At 43.6% G+C, this 18,816-nt stretch overlaps 2 protein-coding genes across 2 annotated transcripts; both read right to left on the reverse strand.

The window, feature by feature from the left end:
- Positions 1 to 5,126: 5,126 nt before the first annotated feature.
- On the reverse strand, positions 5,127 to 6,356 carry LOC141548815 (DDB1- and CUL4-associated factor 10-like). The gene has a single exon (XM_074278020.1). It carries the CDS (start codon positions 6,354 to 6,356, stop codon positions 5,127 to 5,129), a length of 1,230 nt encoding a protein of 409 aa, XP_074134121.1.
- Positions 6,357 to 10,943: 4,587 nt separating this feature from the next.
- On the reverse strand, positions 10,944 to 13,392 carry LOC141549023 (DDB1- and CUL4-associated factor 10-like). The gene is given in 3 exon segments (XM_074278381.1): positions 10,944 to 12,560; positions 12,562 to 12,724; positions 13,289 to 13,392. Coding segments are annotated over 3 exon segments (1,884 nt in total).
- Between the last annotated feature and the right edge of the window lie 5,424 nt (positions 13,393 to 18,816).

Consider the following 18,816-nt stretch of genomic DNA (forward strand, 5'->3'; position numbering starts at 1 on the left):
CCCTGCTGACTCCCATATGGTCTCTCCTTTCCGTGTATCTTTGTAACCCTCCCCTTTTGATTTCCCAACAACCCCACAACCTCTCCCTAGAGTCTGCTATCTACTCCTCACTGAGTACCTATGACCCCAATATCCTCCCCAAGTTCATAGGTTAGGTGGCTTCCCCCTTTGAACTCCACAAGAATCCTGCAATTCCATCTATACAAACACGTGCGCGCGCACTCACTCACACACACACACACACACACACACACACACACACACACACACACACACACACCTACCTCCCGTATTCATCTATTGTTCAGCACCTAAATATTCTATACTTGTTAGGGATCTCTGTAACTCCCCACTCCTAATTCCCCAAGATCTCCAAATATATCCCTCCAGGTATCTCTTTATCCCTTCCTGAATGTCTGTCATCTCCATACTCCCTCCCCTGTTCAGGGGTCTATCTTTTTCCTCTCTGGCTCTCCCCAAAACTACACCTCCTCAAGGAGTCTCTTGTATATACAGTACTGCCTGGTGAACACCTCTGATGTGCCCTCAGAAAGTTTCTCCATGTAGGAATCTTTGGAATTGTCCCCTTGTGACTCGCACAGAACCCCATAACTTCCCCCTAGTCTCTGTTGCTACCCCTGCTGAGCACCTATAACTTCCCAGCAGTCTTTGTAACTTTGTGACTGCCCCCAAACCCCACTACCTCTCCTCAAGGAGTCTGTATTTACACCCTGCTGAGCACCTTGGAATCCCCCTCACAAGCTTTCTCCATGAAGAGGCCTCTGAAAATGTCCTTCCTCACTTCCTAACAGCCCCACAACCACGTGCTGAGGAGCCTCTTTATTTACACTTTGGCCCATCCACTGAGCACCTGCTATCCACTCTCTGGGGTCTTGTGACTCCTCAAGAACTTCACAACCGCCCCAAAGAACTTTCAGAATTGAATCTGGGCTACCCCTCCAATATGCTTCCCCAGTTTAGCAGTCTCCGAAGCCCCACTCTGGACATCCCCAAACCCCAAAGCCTCTCCCTAAGGAGTCTGTATCCATCCCCTACTGAGCAACTATGACCTCTATGTCATCCCTCTCTTCAAGGGTCTCTGAAAGCTTCCCCTACTGACTCCCTAAGACTCTCTAAAACAGGAAGTCAGGAAATTCCGGAATAATCGCCTGTTGAGTTCCTATGAGCACCTATCTCTTTCCCCTACTCAGTGCTTTCTACTCCAATTCTGAATGAATTGGGGAATACCCCACTCCCACCCCCAAAGGAATGTCAGTGTTTAGCCCCAAATCTTTTCTAGTTCAGGAGTTCCGGCATTTTCCCCTGACTAGCTCCCCAAGTCCCTTCAGGACTCTCATAAGCCTCTACTTCCTGCTCGACTATGAAGTCCATATGTTGTCTATGGACAGAGGCCTTTGGAACTCCCCTCCATTAAATCCCCAAGACTCTGAAAAATCTTCCCCCAGGAGGCTCTGTAGCTACCCCCTGCAGAGACACTATGGTCCCTTGTTTATGGGTCACTATTACTCCCCACGACTAACAAAGAAACCCAACAGCACCACGAGTCCCTTTGTCTACCCTCAAGCGAGACCCTATGGTGCCCTGTTCATGGGTTGCCATTATTTCCCCATGCCTAACCGAGAACCCCACAAACCCAGGGGTATCTTCCTTTACCCCTTAATGAGAACTTAGAGTTTCTAAGATTTTCTTCTTTTTGATTCACTATTACTTCCCCATGACCCCTGGAGAACCCCCCACCAGAGTCTCTATCTATCCATTGATGAGGCCCTATGATTGTTCATGTTTTCTTCATGTTCCTCGGGTCCCATTACTTTCAGATGACTCCCAGTGAACCCCACAGACACAGGAGTCTCTTTAGCCCTTGATGAGACACTATGATCTCTCATGTTTTCTCCTTGTTCTTGGGTCACCATTACTTTCCCATGATGCCTAGAAAACCCCAGAACCCTGAGGTATCTCTATCTACCCCTTAATGAGGCCCAATCTGCTTAATACTTCACTCTCACACTCACTCTATAGCTTTCTGTCTCTCCCTTTCTCTGTCTCTGCATTTCTCTGTGTCCTCTGCCTGCTGTTGCATCTCTCACATACTCACTCTCACATTCATACTCGCTCTCAGTCACACGCACTCATATATTCATACACTCACTAATACGCTCATTTATTCATACATTCACACTCACACTCACTCTTACTCTCAAACTTGCTCTCATACTATCCCTCTCTTCCCACTAGCCCTCCCCTTGTCTCTGTGTCTCTCTCTGCCTCTTTGTCTGTTCTCTGCCTGCTGCTGTCTCTCTCTCTCACACACTCACTCTCTCATACTCCCTCTTACAATCACACTCACTTTTACTCTCACTCTCACACTCTCCTTCTCTGTCTCTTGTTCCCTTCCCCTCTACCTCTCCTGCCTCTCCCAATTCTCTTCACCCTTACTCTCAAACTCACATGCTCACTTTCACACTCTGTCTCACCCTCTTTGACACACAGTCTCTCTCTCTCTCTCTCTCTCTCTCTCTCTCTCTCTCTCTCTCTCTCTCTCTCTCTCTCTCTCTCTCTCTCTCTCTCTCTCTCTCTTTCTCTCTCTCCTTCTCTCCTTCTCTCTCTGTCTCTCTTCTCTTCTCTTCTTTTCCTGCCTCTCACTGTGTCCTCTGCCTGACACTCTTCACAGTTATGGATGACCAATAACTACCAATGAAAAACAGAGAAGCCCATATGCCCAGAAATATACTTATCTACCCCTTCATGAGACCCAATGGTCCTTCATGCTTTCTCCTTGTTCTTTGGTCACCATTACTAACCCATGATTAACTGAAAACCCCATGACTCTAAGGGGCTCTTTATCTACCCCCTGCGGAGAACCTGCGGTCCCTAATTCTTTGATGAATATTATTTCCCTATGACAAACTGAGAACCCCACAACACCATGAGTGCAGTTAACCACCTTAATGAGACCCTATAACCCTGAAAGCTTTCTTCTGGTTCTTGGATCACCAATACTACCCCATATCTAACAGAGAACCCCAAAATCCAATGACCCTCTAACTATCTAACTATCCCTCTAACTAACTAACTATCCCTTGATGAGACCCTATGATCCTTCATGTTTTCATCTTATTCTTGAGTCACCATTCAACACCTCCTGCTGAGACCCTACAGTGCTTTGTTCAATGATCAACATTACTACCCCAGGACTACCTGGGAACCCTAACCCCCATGCGTGTCTTTATCTACCACTTGATGAGAACCTATGATCGTTCATGTTTGCACCTTCTTCTTCTTTTTTTTTTTTTTTTTTTTTTTGCATGCACAAAAGTGGGTTATATTTTGTCTTCTGGCAACATTTTTCTACAGAAAAGCATCTCCCAGTTACATAAAAATCAGTAAGAAATGATTGAGTTGATAGAAATTTCCCCAAAATATGGGGACTGTATCTTCTGGCTTAAATAAGACACATTTGTACACTTGAATAATTCCCAAGGTTTATTAAGAAATGTCATATATGTTCATTACTGAAAGACCAAAATAACAAAACATTCCCTTTTCTCTTTATGAATGAATAACTTAGAATCCAATTGGTTCAACAGGTTTTCTAAATGTCTTCATTTGGTATAATTATATCCATATTTTTGTAACTCTAAATTTACTGCCAAAGCTGGGAGATGTGTTCTCTGGTCCCACAGCTAGGCCGCAGCTACTACTTCTATTTTTAATCTAACTCTTCACAAATATTCTACAGATAGAGATCTACTAAAGTAATATTTTAAAACATACAAATATCAATTCTACTTCGCTATAACACAGGGTGGTACATTGGCATGGCAACCTGTGAATAATTGTCATTTCTTGAGGATGGCCCCAATTGTTGCACCTAGGCCAATGATTTTCAGGCCCATGATAAAAAAACAAAAACAAACAAACAAACAAACAAAAAAACAACCAAACAAACAAACAAAGAAGAAAAGGAAGGAAGGAAGCAAAAGAAAAGGGGAAAAATGACTTCCAGCCCTGGTTTAAATATGGAACCTAGTAACTATATGCTCTTATGCTACATTTCCTTCAATACACTCAAAGTATAAATAATATCATAACCAGACAATTAGCCTGGAAACAGTGCTGGAGTTCTCAACTAACCAATATAACACTGATGAAACAAATTAAGTGTTCTCAAAAATCTCAGTATTCTTACACACATTTTCCCCCATGGGAATAAGGGAAGAAAGCAGAGTAAGAGGGGGCATTTTTACTCAATGATCTGCCCCAGGTAGTATAACAATTTCTACTCCACTACACAGATTGCAGCAAAGAAGATGCCAAAAGTCTGTAAATGATGCTTTTCCCACCAGTCAATAATAAATGTTTTCTGATAAGGCAGCAGAATCTTTTCTTTGCACCACAGGAAAAAGTCTCTTTCTTCACTTCTCAGATCTGTCAATAAAAACAAGTAAATACAGCAAGGAAAGTAGCAGTTTAAGTTCACACAAAGGAAACTAATTACACAAACATGACAATATTTGGCTAGTATTTTACAATAAACAAAATCCCTCATGTTGTGAAAATTAGCAATTTCAATAAACTTCAAAGGTCATTATGATAAAATCTAATCTAATACTTATGAGAACCTTTTCATTATCTAGTCTTTACCATGAAATAATGGCCATGTACAAGGGCCAAATGACTGGGCAAGATAAAATTTCCCTTGTAACAACCAATATGCCAACATCAGTCTTCTAGGTTTTAATCAGGAGTAGCGCCACTTTCCATCTTCCCCAACCAAAACTCCTGCCCAGTGCCTACCAAGAGTCACACCCAGAGAAAAGTCCTTCAAGGGCTACTGTGCAACATGACCAGAGGAACAGTGCCACAGCGCAGCAGGAGCAGAGGAATGCTGAGGAGGAAAGGCAATGCCCAGTCTGTCTTAGAGATGTGGTATCAAGCATCCAGTGTTAGACTGAGTGCCCCTATGTCGTTGTTGGGATGTTCATGGACCCTGGGAATGAGGATCTTCAACAACTTACAAAATGTGTAAGGAAAGTATTTCACCTAAATGGAAGTAATTTAGAAGTTGAACACCAAAAGAGTTCCTTTTATGATGAGACTTTTGCCTAAAACTTTGGCTGATAGAAAGACACCAGTCCACTAAGGCATCCTGAGGCAATCTGACAATGTGTGGGGGAGAACTTGGTTGTCAGAACCACATCGTTGTGAGAGTAGAAAGAATGAATTTCACTCAAAGGACTCATTTTCTGGGGTAAGCAGTCAAAAAGTTCATTGCACTGGGTGTCAAATCCCAATAAGCGGAATCCAGAGCCATGTGGGGAAGAAATCAGTCGACCATCAGGGCTGAAACAAACTTCTTTGATGTACCCACTGCGAACATTAGCTTCCTCAATATAATGAGTCAGTCTTAGAGAATAACGAGGTAAGACAGGTCGTATTGGAGGACCATCTAGGAATTCATAGACACAGGTCCACTCCTGATCGTCTGTATTAGTGGAACACCGTAAAAGGGCAGCCCGCCATTTAGGATGTACTTGTAAAGATGTAATGCAGTTACCTCGACGCCTTCCAACAGGAACTTCTGGTATTAAAATTTCAAGACTGTTAGGTGACACATTTTGCTCAGATAATGAACCAGAATCCCCATCACGTGAAGATGAAGCAGCAGCTCTAGGTGCCCGTGAACTTGCAGGAGCAGATGAACTTGCAGAAGTAGCCTCATTTGAAGTGGATGAGGTGCTTGCTGGCCTGATAACTGGATACTTTCCAGAGTCTAAAGGTTTTGCAAAGTCAAGATCATGTACAATCAGGAGATAGCCAGAAGAGGTTGAAAGCAGCATTTTGGAACAGTCCGGAGCTAACCTCATCCGCATAAGAAAACGGGTATGAAAGAATGTCTTGTGTGGGCACCCGTCTTCTGTGCACAGGTTCGTGTCCCAAATGATGACGTTGCCATCGAATCCTGACGTAACTAAGAGTCTTGTACTAACGTCATATTCAATGTTCTTCACCCAGCTAGTATGACCATGTAAAGTGCACACTTTAGAGTTTAATTTTCTCAGATCCCAAAGGGCTACTGTAGAGTCATCAGAGCATGTTGCAAACAGTTTATCATCCAGAAACCTGATATTATTTACACAGTCATTATGAGCATCAGAAAGTGTTCTTATATGTTTTGAAGATATGGGGTCAAACAGAAGGACTTCATTCAGTTCAGAAGCAGCTGTCAACACTGAGCCACTGGGGGAGTACTCCAGGTTAAAGATGGCGCCGTGGGTGCGGGTGTTGAGGTACAGCGAGTCTGCAGGTTGAATGGTTTTGTACAAACTGGTCATCATGCGGAAGTTGTCTCGGGCCGGGTCTATGTAGTTCCCCCGGCCCAGGCTGCGGCTCTCCAGCAAACGGAAAAGCGGAGCGCCCAGTGGGCGCTTGGTCATCTCCACCCTCCTGGATTTTGCGGGGCGCGAGCTGGAAGCCGCGGCAGGGAAACTTCTGGAAAAGGAAATGGCGGGTGGGCAGGTTGTCATGGCGGCGGCTGTGGACTCACCCCTGGCCTGGGTCGCAGAGCTCGACGTCACTCCCGAGGCCTCCGCCATCACCGGGTCTGTGGCTTCTGTCAGAAAAGGTCTGCGGGAATCTTGGGAGTCACGCGGCGGCTCTCGGGGGTCGCAGTAAGAGCTGGAGGAGAGGTCACTGGGCTGCAGTGAAGAAGGGGAAGAGGCCGACCCAGCCTCGGCCTCTCCGCTCCCCTCAGGCGACCGCACCTCGCTTCGGCTTATGAATCCCAGGTCTTCCTCGGCTGGTTCTTCCTCCACCCCGGCGGGGTTGCTGGGCCTGACGGGGAACATGGCTGATGGCGATGCCGACAACCAGTCCGAGCCTTAGTTCCCGCGCGCCCCTTCAGCCCCCGCCACAGCCTCACCACACCGCGAGACACTTCCGCCCGAGCCTCCGCGCTCCACCGCTGCAAGACACTTCCGCCAGTGCTGCAGCCTAAGCGCCCCGTGGGGAAACTGAAGAGAACATCGAGCCGGAGGGGACCGGAACACCGTGGCGCCACCAAGCTGTCATGTTTTCTCCTTGATCTTCAGACCCCATTACTTCCTCATGATTAACCGAGAGCCCCAGGCCCCTCGGAGTCCCTTTAAGTACCCCCTGCTGAGACCCTGTGGTCCCTTGTTCATTAGTAAACATTATTTCCCCATGACAACACAGAACCCCACAGCCCAAGAGCTCTGCTGATCTACCCCTCGATGATACCCTATGATCTTTCATAGTTTCTCCTTGTTCTTTGTTCACCATTACTTTGCCCGGACAACTCGAGAACCATCCCGGGAGCCACTATCTCCTCCTTGATGGGACCCAAGTATCCTTCATGTTTTACCTATTTTCTTCTGTCACCCCTACTTCATTATGAATGCAAGTGAATTCCAGATGACAGGAGTCCTTTCATCTATCCTTTGAGGGGACACTATGCTGTCAAATGTTTTTGTCTTGTTCTTGGGGCACTATTACTTCCCCATGACACATTGAAACCCCAACCTATTATTGAAACCCCTACATGAGTCATTTTGGTCCCTCATGTTTTCTCTCTATTCTTCATTTCCCTGTGATTCCTAGTAAACCCCATAACTACAGGTGCCTCTATAACTACCCCGTAATGAGACCCTATGGTCCAGCGTTCATGGGTCAACATTATTTGTACATGACTAACAGAAACCCATAACGCCATGAGTCTCTTTATCTACCCCCTCTTGAGGAGTGATAGTCTCTATTTCATGGATCACAATTATTTCCTTAAGATTAACCAAGAACACAACAACTGCAGAAATCTCTCTATCTACCTCTTAATGAAACTTTATCATTTCTAAGTTTTCTTCCTGTTCTTGGCTCACCATTTCTTCTCCATGACTCTTCGTGAAACCCAGAACCCCAGGAGTCTCTTTGCCTAGCCCCTGATGAGACCCTATCTTCTCCCATGTTTAATGGCGCTCTCTCAATCTCACATTAACTCTTATACTCCCTCACACTCACTTTCAGAAACTCTCACACACTCTCTCTGCCTATCCTTCTTTGCTCTGCCTATGGATTATTCTTTGTCACCCATTCACTGTCACATTCATACTTACACTCTCACACTCACTGTCACACAACTCATTCTCCTCTCTCCTTCCCTCCCTGACTCTTTATTTCTGTTTTCCTCCCTGACTCAATCTTTCTTCCTCTTTCTCTCTCTGTCTCTCTGTCAGTGTATCTCTGATTATGTCTCTGCCTCTCTCTTGTGTCTCTCTGTATGTCTCTTTCTCTGTCCCTCTGTGTCTCTGTCTCTCACACAAACTACAAAACACATTCTCCCTCTCTTCCATGTCCCCTCCCTCTCTCCCCTCCTTTCTCTGTTTGTTCCTGTCTCTCTTTGTTTCACTCTCCCTTACTCCCTCACTGCTTCCTTTATTTTTCCCTCCTCTCCCTTTCTTTCACTCAGCTCTTCTTCTTTCTCCCTCCTTTCTCTCTCTCGCTGCCTCTCTTACACACTCTCCTTGTTCTTGAATCACCATTACTTTGCAATGACTAATCCATCACTCTACCACCCTAGGAGTTTTTTAAACTAACCCCTGAAGAAATCTAACAGTCTCTTGTTCATGGATGACCAATAATTATAAATGACAAACCAAGAACGCCACATCATTAGGAATATCTTACTTACCCACGATGAGACCCTATGATCCTTCATGTTTTCTCCTTCTTCTTGGTCACCATTACTTCATGAGCAACCAAGAACCCCATGACCCTAGGACTTGTTTTACATACTCCTTGCTGAGACACTGTAGTCCATTGTTCACCAGTGACCATTACTGACCCATAACAAATTGAGAAACCCACAATCCCATGAGACTCCTTAACTATCCCTTGATGAGACCGTATGACCGTGCATGTTTTCTTCTTATTCTGGGCTCACAATTACTTCCCCATGATTTCCCGAGAGCACCACAACCCTGGGATTCTCTTTATCTACCTCCTGCTGAGAACCTATGGTCCCTCATTCATTGCTCAACATTACTGCCCAAGGACTACCCAAGAACCCCACAACCACACAACACAAAAGTTTCTTTATCTAGCCCTTGATAAGACCATATTTGCTCCTTTTTCTTTTTTTTTTTCATGCGCAAAAGTGGTTTTTATTTTGTCTTCTGGCAATATTTTTCTACAGAAAAGCATCTCCCAATTACATAACCAAATCAATGAGAAATGATTGAATTGACAGAAATTTCCCCAAAATATGAGGAATGTATCTACTGGCTTAAATAAGGCGCATTTGTACATCTGAATGATTCATTACAAAGGCTTATTAAGAAACATCACATATGTTCATTACTGAAATACTAAGTTACAAAAAAATACCCTTTTCTCTTTATGAATGAATTACTTAGAATCCAATTGGTTCAACAGGTTTTCCAATTGCCTTCATTTGGTATAATTATATCCATATTTTTGTAACTCTGAAATTTATTCCCAAAGCTGGGAGATGTGTTCTCTGGGCCCACAGCTAGGCCAGAGCTATTACTTCTATTTTTAATCAAACTCTACACAAATATTTTACAAATAAAGATCTACTAAAGTAATATTTTAAAACATACAAGTATCAAAGCTAGTTACTTGGCTATAACACACATGTACATTGGCATGGCAACCTGTGAATAACTGTCATTTCTTGAGGATGGCCCCAATTGTTGCTCGTAGGCCAATGATTTTCAGGCCCATGATAAAAAAAACAAAGAAGAAAAGGAAGGAAGGAAGCAAAAGAAAAGGGGAAAAATGACTTTCAGCCCTGGTTTAAATATGGAACCTAGTAACTATATGCTCTTATGTTACATTCCATTCAATATACTCAAAGTATAAATAATATCATAACTAGACAATTAGCCTGGAAACAGTGCTGGAGTTCTCAACTAACCAATATAATACTGATGAAACAAATTAATTGTTCTCAAAAATCTCAGTATTCTTACACACATTTTCCCCATGGGAATAAGGGAAGAAAGCAGAGTAAGAGGGGGCATTTTTACTCAATGATCTGCCCCAGGTAGTATAACAATTTCTACTCCACTACACAGATTGCAGCAAAGAAGATGCCAAAAGTCTGTAAATGATGCTTTTCCCATCAGTCACTAATAAATGTTTTCTGATAAGGCAGCAGAACCTTTTCTTTCCACCACAGGAAAAAGTCTCTTTCTTCACTTCTCAGATCTGTCAATAAAAACAAGTATACACAGCAAGGAAAGTAGCAGTTTAAGTTCACACAAAGGAAACTAATTACACAAGCATGACAACATTTGGCTAGTATTTTACAATAAACAAAATCCCTCATGTTGTGAAAATTAGCAATTTCAATAAACTTCAAAGGTCATTATGATAAAATCTAATCTAATACTTATGAGAACCTTTTCATTATCTAGTCTTTACAGTGAAATAATGGCCATGTACAAGGGCCAAATGACTGGGCAAGATAAAATTTCCCTTGTAACAACCAATATGCCAACATCAGTCTTCTAGGTTTTAATCAGGAGTAGCGCCACTTTCCATCTTCCCCAACCAAAACTCCTGCCCAGTGCCTACCAAGAGTCACACCCAGAGAAAAGTCCTTCAAGGGCTACTGTGCAACATGACCAGAGGAACAGTGCCACAGCGCAGCAGGAGCAGAGGAATGCTGAGGAGGAAAGGCAATGCCCAGTCTGTCTTAGAGATGTGGTATCAAGCATCCAGTGTTAGACTGAGTGCCCCTATGTCATTGTTGGGATGTTCATGGACCCTGGGAATGAGGATCTTCAACAACTTACAAAATGTGTAAGGAAAGTATTTCACCTAAATGGAAGTAATTTAGAAGTTGAACACCAAAAGAGTTCCTTTTATGATGAGACTTTTGCCTAAAACTTTGGCTGATAGAAAGACACCAGTCCACTAAGGCATCCTGAGGCAATCTGACAATGTGTGGGGGAGAACTTGGTTGTCAGAACCACATCGTTGTGAGAGTAGAAAGAATGAATTTCACTCAAAGGACTCAGTTTGTGGAGTAAGCAGTCAAAAAGTTCATTGCACTGGGTGTCAAGTCCGAATAAGCGGATCCCATAGCCATGTGGGGAAGAAATCAGTCGACCATCAGGGCTGAAACAAACTTCTTTGATGTACCCACTGCTTACATTAGTTTCCTCAATATAATGAGCCAGTCTTAGAGAATAATGAGGTGAGAAAGGTCGTATTGGAGGATTCTCTAGGAATTCATAGACACAGGTCCACTCCTGATCGTCTGTATTAGTGGAACACCGTAAAAGGGCAGCCTGACCTTGAGGATGTACTTGTAAAGATGTAATGCAGTTACCTCGATGCCTCCTGACAGGAACTTCTGGTATCAAAATTTCAAGACAATTAGGAGGTGACACATTTTGCTCAGATAATGAACCAGAATCCCCATCACGTGAAGATGAAGCAGCAGCTCTAGGTGCCCGTGAACTTGCAGAAGTAGCCGCATTTGAACGCAATGCGGTTCTTCCTGCCCTAATAATTGGATACCTTCCAACTTCTAAAGATTTTGCCAAGTCAAGATCATGTACAATCAGAAGATAGCCGGTAGAGGTTGAAATCAGCATTTTGGAAGAGTCCGGAGCTAACCTCATCCGCATAAGAAAACGGGTATGAAAGAATGTCTTGTGTGGGCACCCGTCTTCTGTGCACAGGTTCGTGTCCCAAATGATGACGTTGCCATCGAATCCTGACGTAACTAAGAGTCTTGTATTAACGTCATATTCAATGTTCTTCACCCAGCTAGTATGACCTTGTAAAGTGCACACTTTAGAGTTTAATTTTCTCAGATCCCAAAGGGCTACTGTAGAGTCATCAGAGCATGTTGCAAACAGTCTATCATCCAGAAACTTGATATTATTTACACAGTCATTATGAGCTTCAGAAAGTGTTCTTATATGCTTTGAAGATATGGGGTCAAACAGAAGGACTTCATTCAGTTCACAAGCAGCTGTCAACACTGAGCCATTGGGGGAGTACTCCAGGTTAAAGATGGCGCCGTGGGTGCGGGTGTTGAGGTACAGCGAGTCCTCGGGGTGGATGGTTTTGTACAAACTGGTCACCATGCGGAAGTTGTCTCGGGCCGGGTCTATGTAGTTCCCCCGGCCCAGGCTGCGGCTCTCCAGCAAACGGAAGAGCGGAGCGCCCAGTGGGCGCCTGGTCATTTCCATCCTCCTGGGCTTTGGGGGGCGTGAGCTGGAGGCCGCGGCAGGGACACTTCTGGAGAAGGAAAAGGCAGGTGGGCAAGCCGCCATGGCGGTGGCCATGGATCGGGCCGTGGGGGAGTCTTGAGGGGAGGGGACGCTGGGGTCCTGGGGGGACCCGGAGCTCGACTCACCCCTGGCCTGGGTCACGAGCTCCCCAGAGGTCGATGTCACTCCCGAGGCCTCCGCCATCACCGGGCTTGAGGCCTCCGTCAGAAAAGGTCTGCGAGAGTCTTGGGAGTCACGCGGCGGCTCTCGGGGGGTCGCAGTAAGGGCTGGAGGAGAGGTCACTGGGCTGCAGTGAAGAAGGGGAGGAGGCCGACCCAGCCTTGGCCTCTCCACTCCCCTCAGGAGACCGCACCTCCCTTCGGCTTATGAGGTCTTCCTCAGCTAGTTCTTCCTCCACCTCGGCGGGGTTGCTGGGCCTGACAGAGAACGTCACTAATGGCAATGCCAACAACCAGTCCGACCCTTAGCTCCTGGGCACTCCTTTAGTCCCCGCCACAGCCTCCACCACACTGCAAGACACTTCCGCCCGAGCCTCCCTGCTCCCCGCTGCAAGACACTTCCGCCCGTGCTGCAGCCTAAGCGCCCCGTGGGGAAACTGAAGAGAACGTCGAGCCGGAGGGGACCGGAACACCGTGGCGCCACCAAGCTGTCATGTTTTCTCCTTGATCTTCGGACCCCATTACTTCCCCATGATTAACCGAGAGCCCCACGCCCTCGCAGTCCCTTTAGCTACCCCCTGCCGAGACCCTGTGGTCCTTTGTCCATCAGTGACCATTACTTCCCCATGTGTAACAGAAAACCCCACAGCCCTAGAAATCCCCATCACTTAAGGAAACCTTCTGCTTTCTCGGGTCTCTTCTTCTTGGGTCTTCCTTCTCCATGTCTCCTAGGGAAACCCAGCACCCCAGCAGTCTCTGTCTACTCCTTGATGAGACCTGATGCTTTCTCAGGTTCCCTTCTTGTTCTTGGGTCACCATTACTTCCCAATGACACCTCGAGAATCCCAGCACCCAGCAGTCTCTACCTTCCTCCTGCTGAGGCCTGTGGTCCCTTCTGATGCTGTTCGGTCAGGATTGTTTCCCATGACTCCCAGTGAACCTTAGAGATGTCTGCTTATCTAGCGCTTGATGAGACTGACCTTGTCCGTCACTCTCCCTCTCCCCCTCTCTCTCTGCCTCTCCCTCTCTTTGTCGCTCTCTGCCCGCCTTCTGCTTCTCTGTCTGGCTGCCTTCCAATCATTCACTCCCACATTCCTCTAACTCTACATCTGTCTGTCTGTCTCCCCCCCCAACTTCTCTCTCCTCTCTCCACGTGGTCTGTTGTTCATGCATGAATATCACTTCCCCATGACCACCAACAACTCCAAAACCGGCAGTCTCTCTATCTTCCCCTTTATGAGATACAGTACTCCCTCATGTTTCATGTTTCTTCCTGGGTCTCCAATCCTTCCTCATCATTAACTGAGAACCCCCAAAATCAGGCGCCACTTTAACTGCCCCATGCTGAGAAGCTAGGGTCTCTCATTCCTTGGTCAAAATTATTTTGTCATCATGCCTCGAGAACCCCACAAACTGCAGCTACAAGTGGGTCACCATTACTTATACATGACTAATGGAGAAACCCCAAACCCCAGGAGTCTCCTTAACTACCCCCCGCTGAGACCTGAGAGTCTCACATTCATTGATAACAATTATTTCCCCATGATTTACCAAGAACCCCTCAACCTCCTCCCTCTCTTTATCTACCTCTTGATGAGACCTTATGGTCATTCATTTTTCCCTTTCTTCTTGGATCACCATTACTTCCCCATGATGCCTAGAAAATTCCACAAGCCAAGTTGTGTCTACCTATCCTTTGATGACACTCAGTGGTTGCTCCTGTTTAATCCTTGTTCTTTGGTCACCATCACTTCCCCAAGCCTAACCAAGGACCACAAACCCCAGGAGTCTCTTTATCCATCTCTTGTTTAGAAAACAGAGTTGCTCGTACCTTGGTCAACACTGCATCCCAATGACAATGATGTCCATTGATGAGACCCCATGGTCCATCATGTTTGCTCCTTGTTCTTGAGTCACCATTACTTCCCCATGACTAAACCATCACCCCACAACCCCAGAAATGTCTCTCACTTAAGGAAAACCTATGGTTACTGAGGTTTCCTTCTTGTTCTTGGGTCACATGACTTCTCCATGCTTCACAGGAAAACCCAGAATCCCAGGATTCTGTCTATCCCTTGATGAGAACCTATGGTCCCTCGTTCTTGGGACACCATTACTTCCTCATGACTTATCCAGAAATCTCAACCCCCAGAAGTCTCTTTTTTTTTTTTTTTTAGGTATTTATTAAATGTTTTATTGTGCTGAGCTAGGGCTCATACAAGGTACAATTAGCAAGTACAGTCTTTCTTCTTTAGGTGCATATTACCCATTACTGAATCCTACCCAACATAGCAATCCAACCAACTTACAATGGAAAAATACTAATTACTGACATATATGATACTTGGAAGTTAACAAACAGCTTCTTCCAATTTAGACCAAAAAATGGTCTAAAACATTGATTGATCTGTGAAGTCTTCTGCACAGGAGTTGCAAACTAGGGAAATGAGCATTCTTTTTCATGGTCTAGTATTTTTTGTACTTTCATCAGAACCAAATGAGAGTAACCATGTCCTTTAATTACTAATAGTTAACACAATAACAATTAATACATATCATTGGTATTATTTCAGTTTCCAATAAAAACAATAATCATGGCAATGGTTTAATAGTAATAGTATATCTTCAGGGGGGAAAAGTGAGGAAAAGAAACAAAATTGTTTGCTTCATGTGGCAAATGTAACGATTGCATAATTTTCTTAAGCTACTGTTCACATAACTGGAAATGACACTGAGTTTAGGTATTTCTTTCTCACTTCTATTCTATTCACTCTCTCCTATTGTATTTATCTTATGTGTTCAGAAATCACTATCAGGAAGATAGATCCTTCTGAATGGTCCATTTCTTTTTTTTTTTTAAATTTTTTTTATTATATATATATATATATATATTTTATAATATTATCCCTTGTATTCATTTTTCCAAATCACCCCCCCTCCCTTATTCCCTCCCCCCGACGACAGGCAATACCATACATTTTACATGTGTTACAATATAGTCTAAGTACAATACATGTGTGTGAATACCATTTTCTTGTTGCACAATAAACATTAGAATCCGAAGGTACATGCAACCTGGGCAGACAGATATTAGTGCTAACAATTTACATTCCCCTCCCAGTGTTTCTTCTCTGGGTGTATCTACCTCTGTCCATCATTGATCAACTGGAAGTGAGTTGGTTTTTCTTTATGTTGAAGATTTCCACTTCCATCAGAATACATCCTCATACAGTATTGTTGTTGAAGTGTACAGTGATCTTCTGGTTCTGCTCATTTCACTCAGCATCAGTTGATTTAAGTCTCTCCAACCCTCTCTGTATTCCTCCTGCTGGTCATTTCTTACTGAGCAATAATATTCCATAACTTTCATATACCACAATTTACCCAACCATTCTCCAACTGATGGACATCCATTCATCTTCCAGTTTCTAGCTACAACAAAAAGAGCTGCCACAAACATTTTGGCACATATATGTCTCTTTCCGCTCTTTAGTATTTCTTTGGGATATAATCCCAGTAGTAGCGCTGCTGGGTCAAAGGGTATGCACAGTTTGATAACTTTTTGGGCATAATTCCAGATTGCTCTCCAGAATGGCTGGATTCTTTCACAACTCCACCAGCAATGTATTAGTGTCCCAATTTCCCCACATCCCCTCCAACATTTGTCATTATTTGTTCCTGTCATCTTAGCCAATCTGACAGGTGTGTAGTGGTATCTCAGAGTGGTCTTAATTTGCATTTCTCTGATCAGTAGTGATTTGGAACACTCTTTCATGTGAGTGGATATAGTTTCAATTTCTTCCTCTGAGAATTGTCTGTTCATATCCTTTGACCATTTATCAATTGGAGAATGGTTTGGTTTCTTATGAATTATGGTCAGTTCTCTATATATTTTGGAAATGAGACCTTTGTCAGAACCTTTGTTTTTAAAAATATTTTCCCAATTTGTTACTTCCCTTCTAATCTTGTTTGCATTAGTATTATTTGTACAGAAACTTTTTAGTTTGATGTAATCAAAATCTTCTATTTTGTGATCAATAATGATCTCTAGTTCTCCTTTGGTCATAAATTCCTTCCTCCTCCACAAGTCTGAGAGGTAGATTATCCTCTGTTCCTCTAATCTATTTATTATCTCCCTCTTTATGCCTAAATCATGGACCCATTTTGATCTTATCTTGGTATATGGTGATAAGTGTGGATCCATATCTAATTTCTGCCATACTAATTTCCAGTTTTCCCAACAGTTTTTTCCGAATAATGAATTTTTATCCCTAATGTTGGAATCTTTGGGTTTGTCAAAGATTAGATTGCTATAGATGTACCCTTTTTTGTCCCCCAGAAGTCTCTTTATGTACCCTCTGCTGAGATCCTGTGGCCTGTTGTACATGTGTGACCATTGTTTCCCCATGACAACTGAGAACCCCACATCCCAGAAGTCTCTTTTCCTTTCCCCTGCTGATAATATATGATCCCTTTTTCAGAGGTCACCATTGCTTCCTCATATCCACTCAAAAATCCCACCAACCCAGGAGTCTCTATATAGTGAGTCCCTATGGTCCCTCATGTTTTCTCCATGTCCTTGGGTCACCATTACTTCCCCATGCCTCCCAATGAACCCAAAAGACAGAGGTGTCTCTTTATCTATCACTTTATGACACACTATTGTCTTTCATGTTTATTCTTGGTTCTTCAGGCACTATTACCTCCCCATGATTAACCAAGAACCCCACAACTCCAGGAGATACTTTATGGCTCCTCATTCACTGGTCAACATTCCTTCCCCATGACAACAAAGAACTACACAACCCCAGGGCTCTGTTGATCTGAGCCTATTGATGAGACCCTATGATCTTTCATGGTTTCTCCTTTTTCTTGGTTCACCATTACTTCCACCACCCCCAGTCACTACCTAACCCTTGATGTGGTCCTAGGGTCCATCATATTTTATCCATGTTTTCCAGTTCCCTTTACTTCCTCATGAATTCCACTGAACCTCAGGGGACATATGTCCCTTCATCTATCCTTTGATGAGACACTACGATTCCTCACATTTTTATCTTGTGCTTGGGTTACCCATAACCCCCCACATCTTTTTAACTACCTCTTCATGAGACCCTATAGTCATTCCTTTTATTCTCTTTATCTTAAGTAACTGTTACTTCTCTATGACTACCTAAGAATCTCATGACCACAGAAGTCTCTTAATTGACCCCCTGCTGATATCCCCTGGTCCCTTGTTTAATGGGTGGCCAATAATTACAAATGACAAACCAAGACCCCACAGGATCCTAGGATCATTCAAGGTTTCTCCTTGTTCTTTGTTTACCTTTATTTCCCAAGACACCTCAAAACACTCTACATCCCAAGAATATCTATCTACCCTTTGGTGAGGCCCTATAGTCCCTCATGTTTTCTCTATATTCTTCAGTCATCATTACTTCCCCAGGACTTCTAGTCAAACTCATAGTTACAAAAGTCTCTATAAGCGCCCCTTGATGCAGTTTCCAATTTCGGGCCACCACAAAGAGGGTTGCCACAAATATTCTTGCACATATAGATCCCTTTCCCTTCTTTGGGGGAAGATCTCTTTGGGATACAAACCCAATAGCAACACTGCTGGGTCAAAGGGTATGTTTAATAACTTTTTGGACATAGTTCCAAATTGCTCCAAATTGAGTGGCTGAATGTATTTACAACAATGTATCAGTCTCCATGTTTTCCCACATCCCCTCCAACATTCTGCATTACCTTTTCCTGTCATTTTAGCCAATCTGACAGGGGTGTAGTGGTATCTCAGAGTTGTCTTAATTTGCATTTCTCTGATTAATAATGACTTGGAGCATCTTTCCATATGACTAGAAATAGTTTCAATTTCTTCATCTGAGAATTGTCTGTTCATACCCTTTGACCATTCATCAATTGGAGATTGCCTTGATTTCTTATAAATTAGAGTCAATTCTCTATATATTTTGGAAATGAGGCATTTATCTGAATCTTTGACTGTAAAAATGTTTTCCCAGTTTATTGTTTCCCTTCTAATCTTATCTGCATTAGTTTTGTTTGTACAAAAACTTCAATTTGAGATAATCAAAGTTTTCTACTTTGTGATCAATAATGATCTCTAGTTCTTCTTTGGATATAAATTCATTCCTCTTCCACAGGTCTGAGAGGTAAACTATTCTACGTTCCTCTAATTTATTTATATTCTCATTCTTTATTCCTAGGTCATGAACCCATTTTAACCTGACCTTGGTGTATGGTGGTAAGTGTGGATCAATGCCTAGTTTCTGCCATATTAATTTCCAATTTTGCCAGCAAATTTTGTCAAACATTGAGTTCTTATCTTAAAG

Source organism: Sminthopsis crassicaudata, chromosome X (genome assembly GCF_048593235.1).
Source record: "Sminthopsis crassicaudata isolate SCR6 chromosome X, ASM4859323v1, whole genome shotgun sequence".
NCBI lineage: Eukaryota > Metazoa > Chordata > Mammalia > Dasyuromorphia > Dasyuridae > Sminthopsis > Sminthopsis crassicaudata.